This window comes from Rhinoderma darwinii, chromosome 2 (assembly GCF_050947455.1).
Source record: "Rhinoderma darwinii isolate aRhiDar2 chromosome 2, aRhiDar2.hap1, whole genome shotgun sequence".
Lineage (NCBI taxonomy): Eukaryota > Metazoa > Chordata > Amphibia > Anura > Rhinodermatidae > Rhinoderma > Rhinoderma darwinii.
In genome coordinates this window covers 92,772,520-92,791,222 of record NC_134688.1, presented here as the reverse complement: position 1 = coordinate 92,791,222, position 18,703 = coordinate 92,772,520, and the positions used below count along the sequence as shown (strand labels likewise).

Below are 18,703 nucleotides of genomic sequence, written 5' to 3'. Positions count from 1 at the left end.
TCACGCAGTGTGGGCATGAGATTTTCTAAATCTCATCCACTTTGCCGCTACTGTAAATGCTGCGGAATTTCCGCCCAGAATTCCATAGCGTTTACGCTACGTGGGAACCCGGCCTTACTCTGCAGACAAGGGTCTGAAATAAAGATGATCAGGCAAAAGAGAACAGGTCAGCTGCAGCCTACGATGTGCATCTAGAGCGGTGTTAGGGGTAAGTAGTACTTCCACTATTTTTAAATACAGTTTCTTTATCGGCTTTGTCATACAATGTAGTATCAGTGAAATAACATTTTATATAACATTTGCCCTAGAAACTAGGAGAAAAAAAGCTCTTTAAAATTAAAACGAGGAAATGAAGCTTAAGACGGTTCTAAAACGTAAAAAATTTTACATGCTGAAAAAAATAAAATAAAGTGTCATTCCAGAATCTGCATTGTAGAATGCCTATACTATAGTGATGTAAAGTCTTGACTATTTTAACCTAATCAAAAAACTAAAATCTGCATTGAATGTAGTCTGTTGTTGTCTATAGGTAGCCATTTCAGGCAGGGACAGGACTGTAGAGCTCTTCAGTCACTAGTTCCTTAAAGACATCATGCCGCCGCCATATTGGATTAGTCTCCTCCGGATATTGAGACGAGGCAGGCATCTTTTAGCAGCTGCTTGGTTGACTATCCTGTTAAGTAAAGTGTCCTAGGGTTTGTAGGAGTGAAAATAGGTACAGTAAAAGGGATTGACAGATGCTGCCCTATCCGAGGGAAAGAGATTAGAGGGGGCACCGCTGGGCATGGAAACATATAGTTTTCTATGGTATGTTGCTTTATTTAGGAGCAACAAGCCCTATAAATACTGGACAGGCTCAGAGAGAAAGCCAGTGGATCCAGCTTTTTCAGTCCAGTTTCATGAAGACTGAATCTCTCTTGAGAACGGTCGCTGCAGGCACATGAACACACTCCCATAGTTCGGCTTCTTACAAGTTTTCAGTTTTCTGTGGTGCTTTTCACAGCTTTTTTTGCTTTCTATCATTTGTGGGCAGATGTAAATGTCTAGTTAGATTAACATCTATAGAGAAAGGTCTGCACAGCTACATGGTTATGGTGTCCATACACATTAGATGGGCGTCAGCTGAACCAAACTATGTTGGTGGGCCCGGCCGACCATCTAATGTGTATGGGGGAATCCAAGGATCGAGCATGTTGGATTTCAACATGCCCATTCCTTTGTTCTCACTTGAGATAAGCGGTCACCAGAGGGGTCGGTCAGCAGCCTATTCCCCTTTCCCATTGAGAGCCAAGCATGCATGTGTATGGTGGTGGGGGTGGTGGAATAGCAAGTTCGCTCAACAGCTATCTAAGGTGTATGGCTACCTTTACGCCTCAACAGTGACCATTTAGTGAGGGACTGCATTTGCGGTCTGAAAAAGACAGCCTGGATAATAGGAAATTCTTTTCTAGGAAGTTTCTTGCTGCAATATTGATGATCTACCATGGGATGTGGGCGCTGAGCACAAATATATACGTGCTATCATTGAGAAGTCCTGCTGTCAAACCCAGTGTGCACACTGTTCTGTGCTGGCGCAGAAGTCGGATGTAGTCATGAGATACGGTTTCTCTCGGCCAAGCATACATGAGGAGAGGGGAATAAGCCTGCGGGAGGCGAGAACAAAAGAATGGGCATATTGAAATCCAACGCCCCAGACCATCCTTCCCATAACACCTGCATTTAGGGGATGGTCTGGAGGGGTCCCCACAAATTAGACGGTCAGCTAATCCCATCTAAATCTGCAGGTTCATATCACTATTTTCGAATGTGTATGGCCAGCTCTAGTAGGACATTTAACCATCAATTAACCAGGAAGGCCTAGTGTCCATTGTCCCATACCTTCACATTATATTTCAGAAATATTCTGCTTTCTATATAAAGCTTTTGATGAGGTCATATACTTACTATAAATAAGATAGGATTCCACCTAATTCCAATTTCACTGTGAAATTCACCTAAAAATATAAAGATTACTACTATTATTTGTCTTATAATCACCTCTATCTATATAAACATATGCTAGATACACACAGATTAGCCAGAACATTAAAACCACCTAATATTGTGTAGGTCCCACTTGTGCTGCCAAAACAGCTCTGACTCGTTGAGGAATGGACTCCACAAGAAAAAGGCGTCAGATCATTGTTTGCCAATTTTTCCTGCTTCCAACACAAAAACTTCAAGAACTGAATGTTAACATGCTGCCTATAGTAGGAGTCCACAAGTAGCGGAAGAAATCTGCAGTGGATTTTACCCCAAATCCAAGGAAATTCTGCAGCATGTGGATTTTACAGCAGGTTGTGAAGTGGATGCACCACGGATTTCACCCGTAAATATTGAAGGGGTAAAACCTGCAGTGAAAACCCATGACGGAATTGTTTTTAAAAACTCCAACCACATGTATTGTACTGTAGTTTGCTGCAGTGTGGAATCCGCAGCGTGTAAATTCACCCTAATATATCCCCCCTCTTGACAGTTGCCTTTGTAAAGAGATATTTAATGTTATTCACTTGTAAGTGGTTTTAATGTTATGGCTGATCGATATACATACAAAAGCGTAACATGAAGCTCCTGGGCCCCAATGTAAAATTTGCAACAGGGCTCACTACCTACCGTGTGCCATTTATAATAATGGTGTCTTCTTATGGGACATTGATATTGCTTAACGTGGCAGAGTGGCCTGAAGGCACCTCTCGCAACAGGGCATGGTGCGACTATTACCTCCACACCCCCTATAACTACTCCCCTTAATATATAAGGTGTATTCGAATAGTCACAATCATATATAATATTACTAAAATTATACCTTATTGTACAAAGAATACGTTTGTCTATAGAGCATAGTTAAACATCCAGTAGTAGGACTAGTTGTTATACTTATTCGTATATAGAAGACAAAACGAACATTTCAATAAGAATAATAGAATTATGTGGTATTAGTACCAGTTTCTCGCTGAGCGACTGGATGACAGACACATTGGTCTGCTGTTGAGTCCCAATAACGGTGTTCATGTACTGTACTTGGCTTATTAGACTGTCTACAGAGATTGAGTAGAAGTTGGAATTGGTTATCTGTAGGGTGCTCTGTAATAGAGAAAGAAAAAACACACAAGTTTATCATTTAAAATGCTAAAGCACAAACTTAGCCAATAGGAGCCGTGAAAACGAGCGCTGATCAACAAGGCTTCTCGTTGATAGGCGCTCGTTTGCTCCATTCACAAGAAGTTATGTATGGGGACGAGCGGTCGTTACTCCAGCTGATCGTTAAAAGGGCCCTTACAGACGTCAACTACCCACAGACCACTGTAGAGCATTGTAATTGTCGAATGTAAATACAAACTATTCTTTAATATTTAGTATACATTTACACCTACAGCACTCCATATACGTCTATTATAGCAATCACTCTCTTTACCACTGTTTACCAGACCATCCTTAGTGGAAAACCTGTTAACCACTATTGGTGGACAGTTACAAGGATAAAATATGTACTTTCATTTTCCTAGCCATCTATATCAGCTTCAATCTCTGGGCTTGGTTAACCCTTTCATGACCAAGGGTGTCCAGGTCAAATTTTCCATTTTTGATATGCACTTCTTTAAATGATATCTTTGGAACCGCTTTGAATATCATAACTATTTTTACTTTGTTGTTTTTTTTTAGAGGACTTATGAGGCTTTCATTTTCTAGATTAGTTTAATTCAGTGTTCATTTTTATTATGAGCAGACAAATCACTAAATATGTGAAAAAACACTAGAAGCGGAATCCACGGCCAGTGCGATCTGACACCGGGGATTCCGCTCCTTGAGTCAGTCCAGGTGGCACTATCTACAGTGGGGGGTGTGATGCTATCTACAGCGCGCAGGGGGGGGGGGGGGGGGGTTGCTATCTGCAGGGGCGGTGGCACTAACTACGGCGGGGGCTCCCTCTAGGAGGGGAATCCTCGGCCAGAGCGCTGGCCGAGGATTCCGATGCTGGAGGGAGCTTAGGTGGCGCTATCTACAAAGGGCTTTGCGTTACCTACAGGGGGTTGTGGGTGGCATTATCTACAGTGGGGGGGTGCATTCCGGGGAACTCTAAGCCCCGGCCGACATGAGAGTGCAGCGCTGCTCACACTGAAGCAGAACTGCACTTATTAAACCCCTTCAAGGCTGCCAACGTCTTTACATGTGCTAACTGCACGGGGCGTCGGCAGTTAGAACGTACATAGCCGTATGGCAGTCATGAAGGAGTTAAAGGGGTTGTTGAGGAATTGAAAAACATGGCTGCTTTATTTCAGAAACACAACCCATGGTGAATGCGGTTCTGTAAGAAAGCAGCCATGTTCTTCTAATCCTGGATAACCAATTTAAGGCCTCATGCACACGACCGTAAAAACTCCCGTAATAACGGGCTCATAGACTTCTATTGGTGACGGGTGCCTTCCCGTTTCCTCACGGGAAGGTGCCCGTGCCGTTGAAAAAGATATAACATGTCCTATTTCAGGCCGTAATAATGGCACGGACAGTCCATAGAAGTCTATGGAGCTCTCGTAATGACGGGTGGCTACATGTGTGCACCCGTCATTACGGCAGCGTTGCTAAGCGACGTCAGTAAATAGTCACTGTCCAGGGAGCTGAAAGAGTTAACTGATCGGCAGTAACTCTTTCAGCACCCTGGACAGTGACTACCGATCAGTATAAACCTGTAAAAAATAAAAATAAAAGACGTTCATACTTACCGAGAACTTCCTGCTTCCTCCAGTCCGGTCTCCCGCCCGTTGCCTTGGTGACGCGTCCCTCTCGACATCCGGCCCGACGTCCTGGATGACGTTTCAGGCCATGTGACCGCTGCAGCCAATCACAGGTCAATCACAGGCTGCAGCGGTCACATGGACTGCCGCGTCATCCAGGGATGTCGGGCTGGATATGAAGAGAGGGACGCGTCACCAAGACAATGGCCGGGTAAGTATGAATTTCTTTAACTTTTATTACAGAAAGGGCTGTCCCTTCTCTCTATCCTGCACTGATAGAGAGAAGGGGCTGCCGATTAGTGCAGTGCTATTTTGCCGCCAAAAACGTGCGCGTAAATACGGGTGGAATACGGGTGACACCGGACCCATATTTACGGGCACGGGTTCGTAAATACTGGTGCAAAACGGGTCGAATACGTGTGACACCGGACCCGTATTTTCGCCAGTGTTTACGGGTGGGAAAAAATACGGTCGTGTGCATGAGGCCTAACAATGTTGCTGTGAGCTCCGAGGTTGGTCACATTTACAGATTTTTCAGGACCAGAACTGCGACATAAAATGTAATTCAAGGACCATTCAACCTACAGCAAAAACATAAAAAATGCTTAGCTTAAAAGCTACATACACACCTTTCAACTTAAATGTAAAAAAAAAAAAAAAAAAAACAACAACGTTTAGGTGATTTTTAGCAACTTTTCAACTGACTAATTTTTTTTATTTTTTACTTTTATTTTGCCGTCAAAGCCGATTCCGTCAGGTCAGTTGGACTGATGGCTTGGCTGAAAGCTAGTCCTGCGTGTTCTTGAACTTAGATGTGATCATTATTAGCTGGATCCAGCTTTCAGCCGTCAGTCTAGCTGACCAAACGCAATTGGCTTTGACGGCAAGATACAGCTTCTATGTATACAGGATACATAGAAGCTGTATCGTAAACAGTCAAAATTTTTTATCAAAGTCAATTGGAAAAAGTTGCTTAAAGAGGCTCTGTCACCACATTATGGAATAAGGAGATCGGCGCTATAATGTAGGTGACAGCAATGCTTTTTATTTAGAAAAACGATCTATTTTATACCACTTTGAGCGATATTTAGCTTTATGCTAATGAGTTTCTTAATGCCCAACTGGGCGCGTTTTTTACTTTAGACCAAGTGGGCGTTTTACAGAGGAGTGTTTGACGCTGACCAATCAGCGTCATACACTTCTCTCCATTCATTTACACTGCACTAGCGATATAGTTATATCGCTATGTGCAGCCACATACACAAACATTACTGCAGTGTCCTGATCATGAATATACATCACTACCAGCCTGGACGTGGTGTATTCAGAATCCTGACACTTCTGAATCTTTTCTGTGAGATTCCAGCAACGTAATCTCGTTTGAAATGACAGGTTACATCGTAATGTTAGTGTTTGTGTATGTAGCTGCAAATAACGATATAACTATATCGCTAGTGCAGTGTAAATCAGGGGTCTCAAGCACGCGGGCCGCATGCGGCCCCTATGGCTGTCATCTGCGGCCCGCGGGACACAGAGCCGCTAGTATCGGCTCTGCTCAGAGACTCTGGAATTCCCTGACATAGCTGTCCACATATGAACAGCGATGTCTGGGGCTTCCCCAGAGCCGGAGTCCCGAGCAGAGCGCTGGTGTCGGCTGTGCTGCGGGACTCTGTGGAATTCCCTGACTTCGCTGTCCACATATGAACAGCGATGTCTGGGGCTTCCCCAGAGCCGGAGTCCCGAGCAGAGCGCTGGTGTCGGCTCTGCTCCGGGACTCTGTGGAATTCCCTGACATCGCTGCCCATATATGGACAGTGTGTCAGGGTCTTCCCCAGAGCGGAGTCCCGGGCAGAGCGCTATTATCGGCTCTGCTCCGGGACTCTGGGGAAGCCTCTGACATCGCTGTCCATACATCGACAATGATGTCAGGGGCTTCCCCAGAGCAGGAGTCTCAGTGATGTCAGGAGCACAGCTGGAGTCCCAGGAAGAGCCTACTAGCGCTCTGCCTGGGACTCCAGCTCTGGGCAAGCCCCTGACATCACTGGGGCCGCCTCATCTACAGAGGGCACTGGGGCCGCCTCATCTACAGAGGGCACTGGGGCCGCCTCATCTACAGAGGGCACTGGGGCCGCCTCATCTACAGAGGGCACTGGGGCCGCCTCATCTACAGAGGGCACTGGGGCCTTATCTACAGAGGGCACTGGGGCCTTATCTACAGAGGGCACTGGGGCCTTATCTACAGAGGGCACTGTGGCCTTATCTACAGAGGGCACTGTGGCCTTATCTACAGAGGGCACTGTGGCCTTATCTACAGAGGGCACTGTGGCCTTATCTACAGAGGGCACTGTGGCCTTATCTACAGAGGGCACTGTGGCCTTATCTACAGAGGGCACTGTGGCCTTATCTACAGAGGGCACTGTGGCCTTATCTACAGAGGGCACTGTGGCCTTATCTAGGGGTGTGTTGCATTATCCACAGAGGGCACTGCGGCAGCATCCACAGAGGGCACTGCGGCAGCATCCACAGAGGGCACTGCGGCAGCATCCACAGAGGGCACTGCGGCAGCATCCACAGAGGGCACTGCGGCAGCATCCACAGAGGGCACTGCGGCAGCAGCCACAGAGGGCACTGCGGCAGCAGCCACAGAGGGCACTGCGGCAGCAGCCACAGAGGGCACTGCGGCAGCAGCCACAGAGGGCACTGCGGCAGCAGCCACAGAGGGCACTGCGGCAGCAGCCACAGAGGGCACTGCGGCAGCAGCCACAGAGGGCACTGCGGCAGCAGCCACAGAGGGCACTGCGGCAGCAGCCACAGAGGGCACTGCGGCAGCAGCCACAGAGGGCACTGCGGCAGCAGCCACAGAGGGCACTGCGGCAGCAGCCACAGAGGGCACTGCTGCCCAATCTTGACATGTGTGCTAACTGAGCCGCCGGACTGCATTTAGCGACACTTAAACTGGAAAGCTGGATTGTTGAAATAAGCACTTGGAAATATTTCAAATTTTAAACCTAGCGGTATTATTATAGTAATGTAGTATTATTATTCTAGTAATATAGTGTTATAGTCGTTCAAATAACTAATTGATTAACAATAATTTTGTATTGTATCAAATTTGAAAGTAATGCGGCCCGTCAACTTCCCATTTTTTCTATATGCGGCCCACTTACCCGGCCGAGATTGAGACCCCTGGTGTAAATGAATGGGGAGAAGTGTATGACGCTGATTGGTCAGCGTCATACACTCCTCTGTACAACGCCCACTTGGTCTAAAGTAAAAACACGCCCACTTTGGCATTATGAAACTCATTCGCATAAAGCTAAAAATCGCTCATAAAGTGGTTTAAAATAGATTGTTTTTCTAAATAAAAAGCATTACTGTCACCTACATTATAGCGCCGTTCTCCATATGTAGGAGATAGGGCACTTATAATGTGCTGACAGAGCCTCTTTAAAATTCCCTAAAACATTTTTTTTTTACATTTTGGAATACAAAAAGGTGTTCATAGCCTTTAAACTCTTGTGGACTTGGCTAATTTTGGCCTTGAGGACCAGATTTGATTCTATTTTTTTTTATTTTTCTGCATTTCCGTAGTCATACATAAGTCTTTATTCTTTATTCGACATAGCTGTATGAGGCTTTGTATTCTAAAGAACAAGTTGTACTTTATGTAGGTGCCTTTTTATTTACATATACATAAGCTTTTAATTAATATTTGCTCTGGATAATAATAAAAAACAAACAATAGAAAAAATGCTGCAAAACTTTTTTCTTTTTTATATATACACAGCATACACCGATATTCATAAATGATGCAATACATTTATTGTGCAGGTTGTTACAGTTGTGTTAATACAGAAATGTGTATATTATTTTATGTTTTGGGTATTCTATTTAATAAAGTTTATTTATTGTAAAACATTCCCATGTGTTTTTTTTTAACTACAGATTTGTTATTTTATTGTTAAATCTCTTTTTATTCAAAAGTCTGCAAGTTAGTGTCAAACAAATTAAAAAACTGTAAAGCATTAGAGTAGGACTCGCAAATCCACAAAGGACACTTTCAAATACAAAAAATCATAACAAGTGATATTGTGGAATCAGTAAGCCCTTATTCACACGACCGGGTTTCCCGGCCGGTGACGGCCGTTCATAAATCGGCTTTCACCCGGCTGCAGTAGGAACAATAGACCCCTAATGGGGCTATTCACACGACCGATTTTTTGACGGCCCGGGAAACCTGTCCGTCAAAAAATGGGACATGCCCTATTTTCGGCCGTTTACCCGGCCCCCATAGAAGTCTATGGGGCCGGGTAATACACGGCCATCACCGGAATGTGTCCCGAGTGATGGCCATGTATTCCGTCGCTCGCGCTTTCTCTCCTCCTCCTCCTCCTCCTAGTGCAGAGTGCATGTGAGGAGGAAGAGGGTCTTTTTTTTAGCTCCCTGTAGGAGTCGGAATCCCCAATCCCCGGCCGGGGATTGGGGATTCCACTACAGGAGAAGTAAGTGACCACACGGTCCATATATGGACACAGTGACATCACTCACTTGTGAAGCGGAATCCCCGACCCCGTGGCCGGGGATTCCGCTACAGGAGAAGTGAGTGACCACACTGTCCATATATGGACACAGCGACGTCACTCACTTCTGAAGCGGAATCCCCGACCCCGTGGCCGGGGATTCCGCTACAGGAGAAGTGAGTGACCACACTCTCCATATATGGACACGGCGACGTCACTCACTTCTGAAGTGGAATTCCCGACAAGTGGCAGGGAATTCCTCTCCAGGATAGGTCAGTGACTTCTCCTGGAAGGGGGGGCTGGGTGGCATTACCTACCAGGGGGGCTGTGTGGCATTACCTACAGAGGGCTATGTGTGGCAACAAATTTAAATGAAATTCATCCGATTTTAAAAAGGACTGGGGAAAAAAAACGGATGCAAACCGGCCGGGAAAAACGGCCATTTTTTAGATAGATTTTATTTTAAAAAAAAAAGGAAAATCACATAGTCAAAATTATATATATTTATTTGCATTGTGCACAGAGAAATAAGTATTTGATCCCCTACCAACCATTAAGAGTTCAGCCTCCTCCAGACCAGTTACACGCTCCAAATCAACTTGGTGCCTGCATTAAAGACAGCTGTCTTAAATGGTCACCTGTATAAAAGACTCCTGTCCACAGACTCAATGAATCAGTCTGACTCTAACCTCTACAACATGGGCAAGACCAAAGAGCTTTCTAAGGATGTCAGGGACAAGATCATAGACCTGCACAAGGCTGGAATGGGCTACAAAACCATAAGTAAGACGCTGGGTGAGAAGGAGACAACTGTTGATGCAATAGTAAGAAAATGGAAGACATACAAAATGACTGTCAATCGACATCGATCTGGGGCTCCATGCAAAATCTCACCTCGTGGGGTATCCTTGATCCTGAGGAAGGTGAGAGCTCAGCCGAAAACTACACGGGGGGGGGAACTTGTTAATGACCTCAAGGCAGCTGGGACCACAGTCACCAAGAAAACCATTGGTAACACATTACGCCGTAATGGATTAAAATCCTGCAGTGCCCGCAAGGTCCCCCTCCTCAAGAAGGCACATGTACAGGCCCGTCTGAAGTTTGCAAATGAACATCTGGATGATTCTGAGAGTGATTGGGAGAAGGTACTGTGGTCAGATGAGACTAAAATTGAGCTCTTTGGCATTAACTCAACTCGCCGTGTTTGGAGGAAGAGAAATGCTGCCTATGACCCAAAGAACACCATCCCCACTGTCAAGCATGGAGGTGGAAACATTATGTTTTGGGGGTGTTTCTCTGCTAAGGGCACAGGACTACTTCACCGCATCAATGGGAGAATGGATGGAGCCATGTACCATCAAATCCTGAGTGACAACCTCCTTCCCTCCACCAGGACATTAAAAATGGCTCATGGCTGGGTCTTCCAGCACGACAATGACCTGAAACATACAGCCAAGGCAACAAAGGAGTGGCTCAAAAAGAAGCACATTAAGGTCATGGAGTGGCCTAGCCAGTCTCCAGACCTTAATCCCATCGAAAACTTATGGAGGGAGCTGAAGATCCGAGTTGCCAAGCGACAGCCTCGAAATCTTAATGATTTACAGATGATCTGCAAAGAGGAGTGGGCCAAAAATCCATCTAACATGTGTGCAAACCTCATCATTGACTACAAAAAACGTCTGACTGCTGTGCTTGCCAACAAGGGTTTTGCCACCAAGTATTAAGTCTTGTTTGCCAAAGGGATCAAATACTTATTTCTCTTTGCACAATGCAAATAAATATATATAAGTTTGACAATGTGATTTTCAGTTTTTTTTTTTTTATATATAATCTATCTCTCACTGGTAAAATTAACCTAGCCTAAAAATTCTAGACTGTTCATTTCTTTGACAGTGGGCAAACTTACAAAATCAGCAAGGGATCAAATACTTATTTCCTTCACTGTATATATATATATATATATATATATATAATTTTTTTTAAAGAGTATCTGTCCCTAATTTAGTAATGTCCTATCTCCTAGCTAATCCAATAGGTGCTGTCACACTGATAATGCTAGTGAAAATTGTGTCCCAAAAAGATGTTTGTTTTTTTTAAAAAAGTTACAAGCTTTTTTTTTTTTTTTTTTTACCAAATATGCAAATTAGGCAATACTAGACACGTGTGAGGTAACAGCAGCGATACTCCTAAGGTGGAGCTACCACACAGCCTCTGACGCTGTCCTATCAGCATCAGTGTGAGACTGAAGAGAAGGGGGATCACTTCATAGAGCCATATATCCGGCTGTGGACCACCTAGAACAGTGGTTCTTGTGGCATATGAAAGATGAAATTCTAATCTTTCATATGGCACCAGGATCGCATTTTAACGGTGAAACAACCGGAGGTATCGACAATTCAAGACACAATCGGGAACGGACGCTGTATACTATATGATCACGCCGTGTTGCTAGGCTGGGAGGAGTGGAAATGTATGACACCGATTGGACAGCGTCATACAGAAAACATTAGACCACCCAGAGTGAAAAGCAAGAGTTACCTCCCATTGGGCAAGTATAGCAAAATTAGCATATTTAGAAAAACGCACATAATTTTGCCAATAATAAATGTTTTTGAAAAAACAATTACACTGTAGTTAGCATCATAGAACCTATTAGATTAGTTAGGAGATAGGGCATTAATAAACAAGTTATTTTAATCTATATCATATCTATATGCCAGTACATTAGCCTGTGTTCTAATAGGCCCAAGTATGCTCTAACCACAGGGAATACGCTCAGACAGCCCCGGGGTCCTTCAATGGAACCTGGGCCGTCTGCCCATACTTGGTATAGGCCTTGATCGCATCACAGGGATTCCCTGTGACACAATCAAAGGAGGTCTCCCTTTGCGTGCCACAAATAAGGATTAACGAAAGATCAGAGGTTTCTCTGATCTTCGCCTTTAGAGCAGGGCTGTGGCTGCTGTAATACAGCAGCAGGAGGAGTAGGCTTGTTCTGCCGCTCATACGTGTAAAACGTCAATAATCAGTTATAAGCAGTTAAATGCAAGAGCGGCTAATATCATTCATACATGTAAATTCTTCTGGACATTGTAAGTCTCATGACTAAACATTTCATGTGCACTGATGAAGAAATTAAAGGGCTAAACTGTAACACAGGTGTCCTAAGTGGAGCTCAGGGTGGACAGAGACGTCCCGTGGAGCAGGTCCACATCGCACATACTGCTTATTCATTGTAAAAAAAAAAAAAAAAAAAGTGGATACTGTGTACATACCGTCATAGCAAGGTTCACAATGTCATTTTCCTTATCAAACCACACTTGTACCATTCTGATGCCACCATCTTGGACAAGAACAGTGCGTGGGAATAGAAAAAACACCACAAAACCACAGATTAAGAGGCACAGCAGAACGGAGAGGACAACATAAAGTTTCCTGTTTGAAAAAAAGAAAAAAAAGAAAGGTAAATACAGTTTTTTGTTTTTTTTAACACAAGATCATACGCATAACCCCTCACACTTACGTTCTCTGGGGCTGTAGCCTTTGGTCGCTGTACGGTATCAATGCCACCAACTCATTCACTTGCTCTAAAACAAAGCACATGTACGGAATTTACACAATGAAACAGAAAAATCAATCCAATAGAGGAAAGGGCATGACACACAGAATTTTATCCACTCGAAGTAAACAATGAATGTTCCTACTGGAAAACAGGGAGGGCTCCTAAAAACCACGAGGAATTAATACAGAAAGTATATTGGAAGATTATATAACTTGATACAAAAATGTAATTCAATTTGCTGGAATCGGACAGCCTCTTTAACCCCTTCCCGCCACAGCCACTCTTGGTCATCCTGACAGAGCCTTATTTTTTCGAATCGGACATGTGTCACGTTATGTGGTAATAACGTTGGAATGCGTTTACCTATCCAAGCGATTCTGAGATTGTGTAGGAGAAAACATTGGACTTTGTTACTGGTAGAATTTGGTTGATATATTCAGTATTGAAATTGTTAAAAAAAAAACAAAAAAAAACATTTAACAAAAAATTGCAAAAATTAGCATTTTTACACATTTACATGTATCTGCTCGTAAGACAAATATTATAAGCACACAAAATAGTTGCTAATTAACATTTCCCATATGTCTACTTTGGATTGGTATAGTTTTTTTGAACATCCTTTTATTTTTCTAGTACGTTACAAGGCTTAGAACTTTAACAGAAATATCTCATGTTTTCAAGAAAATTTCAAGAGGCTATTTTTACAGGGGCCAGTTCAGTTGTGAAGTGGCTTTGAGAGGCCCATACAACACAAACCCCCATAAATCACCCCATTTTTAAAAACGGCAAAGTATTCAAAACAGCATTTACAACGTTTGTTAACCCTTTAGGCATTTCACAAGAATTAAAGCAAAGTTTGATTAATTTTTTTCTGTACCGCAGAAGGCTTTACCAAAGGAATGCAACTAATTATTTATTGCCCAGATTCCACAGCTTTTAGAAATATGCCACATGTTGCCCTAGTGTGCTAATGGACTGAAGCACAGGCCTCAGGAGCACCTAGAGGATTCTGGGGTCTTCTTTTTTTTAGATTACATTTTAGGCACCATGTCAGGTTTGAAGAGGTCTTGTGAGGCCAAAACAGTGGAAACACCCCAAAAAAGGCCTCAATTTGGAAACTACACCCAACAAGGAATTAATCTAGGACTGTAGTGAGCATTTTGACCCCACAGGTGTTTCATAGATTTTATTCGAATTGGGCAGTGAAAATAAATTATTTTTTTCCCAAAAAGACAAAATGAAAGAAAAAGCAGCCCAACATTTGTAAAGCAATTTCTCCCGAGTACATTAATACCCTATATGTGGTCATAAACTGTTTGGGCATACAAAGAGAAAGGAAGGAGCGCCATTTGGCTTTTGGAGTGCAGATTTTGCTGGTTTAGTTTTTGGGCGCTATGTCGCATTTGCAAAGCTCCTGTGGGACCAAAACAGTGGAAACCCCCCAGAAGTGACCTAATTTTGGAAACTACACCCCTGAATGTATTCAGCTAGGGGTGTGTTGAGCATGTTAACCCCGCAGGTGTGTTCCAGAAATCTGTGTGCACTCGATGTTGCAGAGTGAAAATGGCAATTTTTCCATAGATATGGCAATATGTGGTGCCCAGCTTGTGCCGCCATGAAAAGACGACTTACAAAATATTGGTTCACAATTGCAGGGGCTCCGATGTGAAATAATAAAAAGAACCCCCTTAGAAGCTACACCCTCCAGGGATTTATTAAGGGGTGTAATGAGCATTTTCACCCCACAGGCCTTTTCCATTAATGATTGCGCTGCCGATGGTGCAAAGTAAAAATAGCAATATTTCCCTAGATATGCCATTCCAGTGGCAAATATGTCGTGCCCAGCTTGTGCCACTGGATAAACACCCCCAAAAATTGTGAAAAGGTTTTTCCTGTGTATGGAAAGGCCATATATGTGGAAGTAAACAGCTGTTTGGGCATAGAGTAGGGTTCAGAAGGGAGAGGCGCCATTTGGCTTTTGGAGCGGATTTTGGTTGGTAGTAGTTTTGAGTATTACTGGTATTTCAGTTTATAATGTGAGGGGTACATGTAAGCTGGGCAGAGTACATCAGGGGCATAGTCAGATGGTATAATAATGGGGTAAAAATAATAATAATCCATAGATGTGTGTTAGAACTGTGAGTGGTTCACAGCCAGCAAGTCGATTAGGTACAGCCTCCAGGCGAGGCCTGATCAGCTTCCGTAATGGCAGGCCAGGAGGCCATTGTTAGGCCTCCTATTGCCATAACAGCCCTGCCGATTTGCTACAAACCACTAAGATGCAGTAATTGATTCCGATCGCTGAATCTAAGGGGTTAATGCTGCCATTACAGCAGGGTGTCAGCTGTAACATACAGCAAACATCTGTCCAATGCTTGCAATGGGTCTTACGATGTTCTGTGCAGACGAGCTGTCATTTTACGGGTCGCTGTCAAAAGACGGCGCGTAAAATTACGCCCGATCAAAGAAGTGCAGAACACTTTTTGAGACGTAATTGGAGCCGTTTTTCATTGACTCCATTGAAAAACAGCTCCAATTATGTCCGCGAAAAACGCGTGCACTTGTAAAAACGTCTGAAATTACGGAGCTGATTCTCCTGAAAACTGCTCCGTAATTTCAGACGTATTTGGCTTTGTCGTGTGCACATACCCTTACAGTGAGGGTATGTTCACATGCAGTGGTCTCAGACGCAATTCGGCCCGTTTACGCCTCAAATTACGCCTCAGAAAACGGCACCATTACGCCTCCAAATACCTGCCCTTTGCTTGCAATGGGATTTACGGTGTTCTGTTTCGAGGCTTAATTTTACGCGTCGCTGTCAAAATACGTCGCGGGTCGCTTCTAGGGACGTTTTTGGAGCAGTTTTTACTGCTGGAGTTTGACTCCATTGAAAAACCAGCACCAACAACAGCTGTAAAATACACAGCGAAAAACGCGAGTTGTTCTAAAAGCGTCTGAAAATCTGGAGCTGTTCTCACTTGAGGATATGTTCACACGCAAACTCTAAAACGTACGAAAATACAGAGCTGTTTTCAAGGGAAACCAGCTCCTGATTTTCATACGTCATTTAAGCCACTGGAGTTTTTTTTACAGCCGTTTTTTGGATATGTTTTCTATAGAGTCAATGAAAAACGGCTCCAAAAACGTCTCAAGAAGTGACCCGCACTTCTTTTTCGCAGCCGTTTTGAAACAGAACGGAATGCTGTTTTTCCCATTGAAATCAATGTGTAGATGTTTTGAGGCGTTCTGCTTCCGATTTTACGACCGTTTTTTCTGGCGTTTACGGCCCAGAAAACGTCCAAAAATAGGCCTTGTGAACATACCGTTAGTAACGTGAGGAGCGGAGAAATAGGAATTTTAATGTAGTAAGATGGAATAAAAAGTTTCTTATATTCACTTGAATAATTGATATATGCAAAGTTTGTTGAAAAGTTACTGACCGTTTAACCCCTTCCCGACATTTGACGTAAATGTACGTCATGGAAAGCATTGACTTCCCGCAAAATGCCGTATATTTACGTCAAATGTTTGGCACCGGCTCAGAAGCTGAGTCGGTGCCATCATCGTCGGATCTCAGCTGTATCTTACAGCTGACATCCGACTAACGGCGGGGACCGAAATTAGCTTCGATCCCCGCCATTAACCCCTTAAGTGCAGCGCTCAAACGCGATCGCTGCACTTAAGGTGTTTGCAGCTCATCGGAGCCCCAGCAATGAAATTGCCGGGGTTCCGGTGGCTGCAATGGCAACCGGAGGCCTAATACTGGCCTCCCGGTCTGCCTAGCACCGAAGCCGGTCAAGATCCGCCCGGCAGCGGAGCCTGATCGGCTTCCGTAGCTGCCGGCAAGATGGCGCCGGGTCAGGAGCTGATCCGGCGTCATCAGCGGTGGAAGTCAGCTGTACTGTACAGCTTACATCCACCTGTAACGGCAGGAACCGGAGCTAGCTCCAATCCCTGCCATTAACCCCTTCGATGCAGCAATCGAAAGCGATTGCTGCATCGTAGCGGTTACTAGCAGATCGCCAGCCCTGAGAGGCAATCGGGACTGGCGACTGCTGTTATGGCAACAGGAGACACAATGGTCTCTTGCTCTGCCAATACGGAAGCCGATTTAGGCCCCGCCGGGAGGCGAAGCCTAATCGGCTTGCTGTCAGTGAATGACTGACAGATCTAATACATTGCACTACATAGGTAGTGCAATGTATTAGAAAAAAAAAAATATGACCGTTGGACCTTCAAGTCCCCTAGTGGGACTTGAAGAAAAGTGTAAAAAAAGTATAAAAAAAGTGTAAAACAAAGTGCAAAAAATAAAAGTTTGAAAACAATAAAAGTTTCAAGTAATCAAATAAAACACAATCCCCCTTTTACTCTGATCAAGTCCTTTATTATTGAAAAATAATAATAAACCATATGTATTTGGTATCGCCACGACCGTAACGACCTGAGGTATCAAAATATTATTTTATTTATTGCACGCGGTGAACAGCGTAAAAAACTTTACCAGAGTTTCTGTTTTTTGGTCACTTTGCCCTACAAATATTAGAATAAAAAGTGATCAAAAAGTCGCACGTATCCAAAAATGGTACCTATAAAAACTATAGCTCGTCCCGCAAAAAACAAGCCCTAATACAGCTCTGTCAACAAAAAAATTAAAAAGTTATGGTTCTCTTGGCGACAGAAAAAATACATACATACATACAAGTAATTTTATTGTGCAAAAAGTTGTAAAACATAAAAAAGTGCTATAAAATAGGTATCGCCGGAATCGTACTGACCCGCAGAATAAAGTTAACATGTAATTTATAATGCATGGTGAACGCTGTATAAAAAAAAAACGAAAAAAGCTGTGCCAGAATTGCGTTTTTTTGTTTACCTGGCATCCCAAAAAATAGGATAAAAGGTGATCAAAAAGTCACATGTACCCCAAAATGGTACCAATAATAACTACAGCTCGTCCCGCAACAAACCAGCCCTCATACCGCTACGTCTATGAAAAATAAAATTAGTTATGGCTCCAATAAGTCAGGAAATAAAAAAATATGCAGTTGTGCCCGAGGGGAACATTTCTTCAGTTTGAAGAGGCGATTTATCAAGGACCTAAAATTAGGGAACCGGGAAGGGGAGAGCCCAAACATATCTGCTGGAAGCGACGGTGCCCGTATTATACCAGGACAACACTTTCCCAGCAAAATTCCCCAAACTACAAAAAGGTGCTGAGTGTGGACCAAAAGGGGGATAAGAAATGACACCATTTATCAGTGCGACACCGGCCTGTGCAGAAAGGATTGCCTCACAGCGTAACACACATCTATGGATTATTTTATTTTTTTATATATACCACCTGACTATGCCCCTTATATACTCCACCCCGCTTACATGTACCCCCACATTATAAAACACCAGCAATACTCAAACAAATATAGTACCAAGTAAAATCCGCTCTCCAAAAGCCAAATGGTGCTCCCTCGGCTCTGAACCCTACAGCGTCCCCAAACAGCAGTTTCCTTCAACATATATGGCATCGTCATACCCGGGAGAACCCTTTTAACAATTTTTGGGGTGTGTGTCTCCAGCGTCATAAGCTGGGCATGACATATTTGCCACTGAATGGCATATCTAGGGAAAAATATAAATTTTTAATTTGCACCATCCGCAGCGCATTCATTTATGGAAAAGACCTGTGGGGTGAAAATGCTCACTACACCCCTTAATAAATGCCTTGAGGGGTGCAGTTTCCATAGTGGGGGTCACTTATCAGGGGTTTCTTTTTATTATTTCACATCTGAGCCTCTGCAGTTGTGAACCAATACTTTGTAAATCGCCAAATTAGGCCTCCACTCCGCATGGTA

At 43.7% G+C, this 18,703-nt stretch overlaps 1 protein-coding gene across 1 annotated transcript in view; it reads right to left on the bottom strand.

Moving 5' to 3' along the window:
- TMEM106C (transmembrane protein 106C) overlaps positions 1–18,703 on the bottom strand; it is a 49,381-nt gene that overhangs the window by 9,180 nt on the left and 21,498 nt on the right. Inside the window, exons 3-6 of the mRNA XM_075851899.1 lie at positions 12,816–12,879; positions 12,568–12,727; positions 2,983–3,123; positions 1,945–1,994 (exon numbers count right to left, since the gene is read on the bottom strand). Coding sequence (XP_075708014.1) covers positions 1,945–1,994; positions 2,983–3,123; positions 12,568–12,727; positions 12,816–12,879 — 415 coding nt within the window. The remainder of the gene's footprint in view (positions 1–1,944; positions 1,995–2,982; positions 3,124–12,567; positions 12,728–12,815; positions 12,880–18,703) is intronic.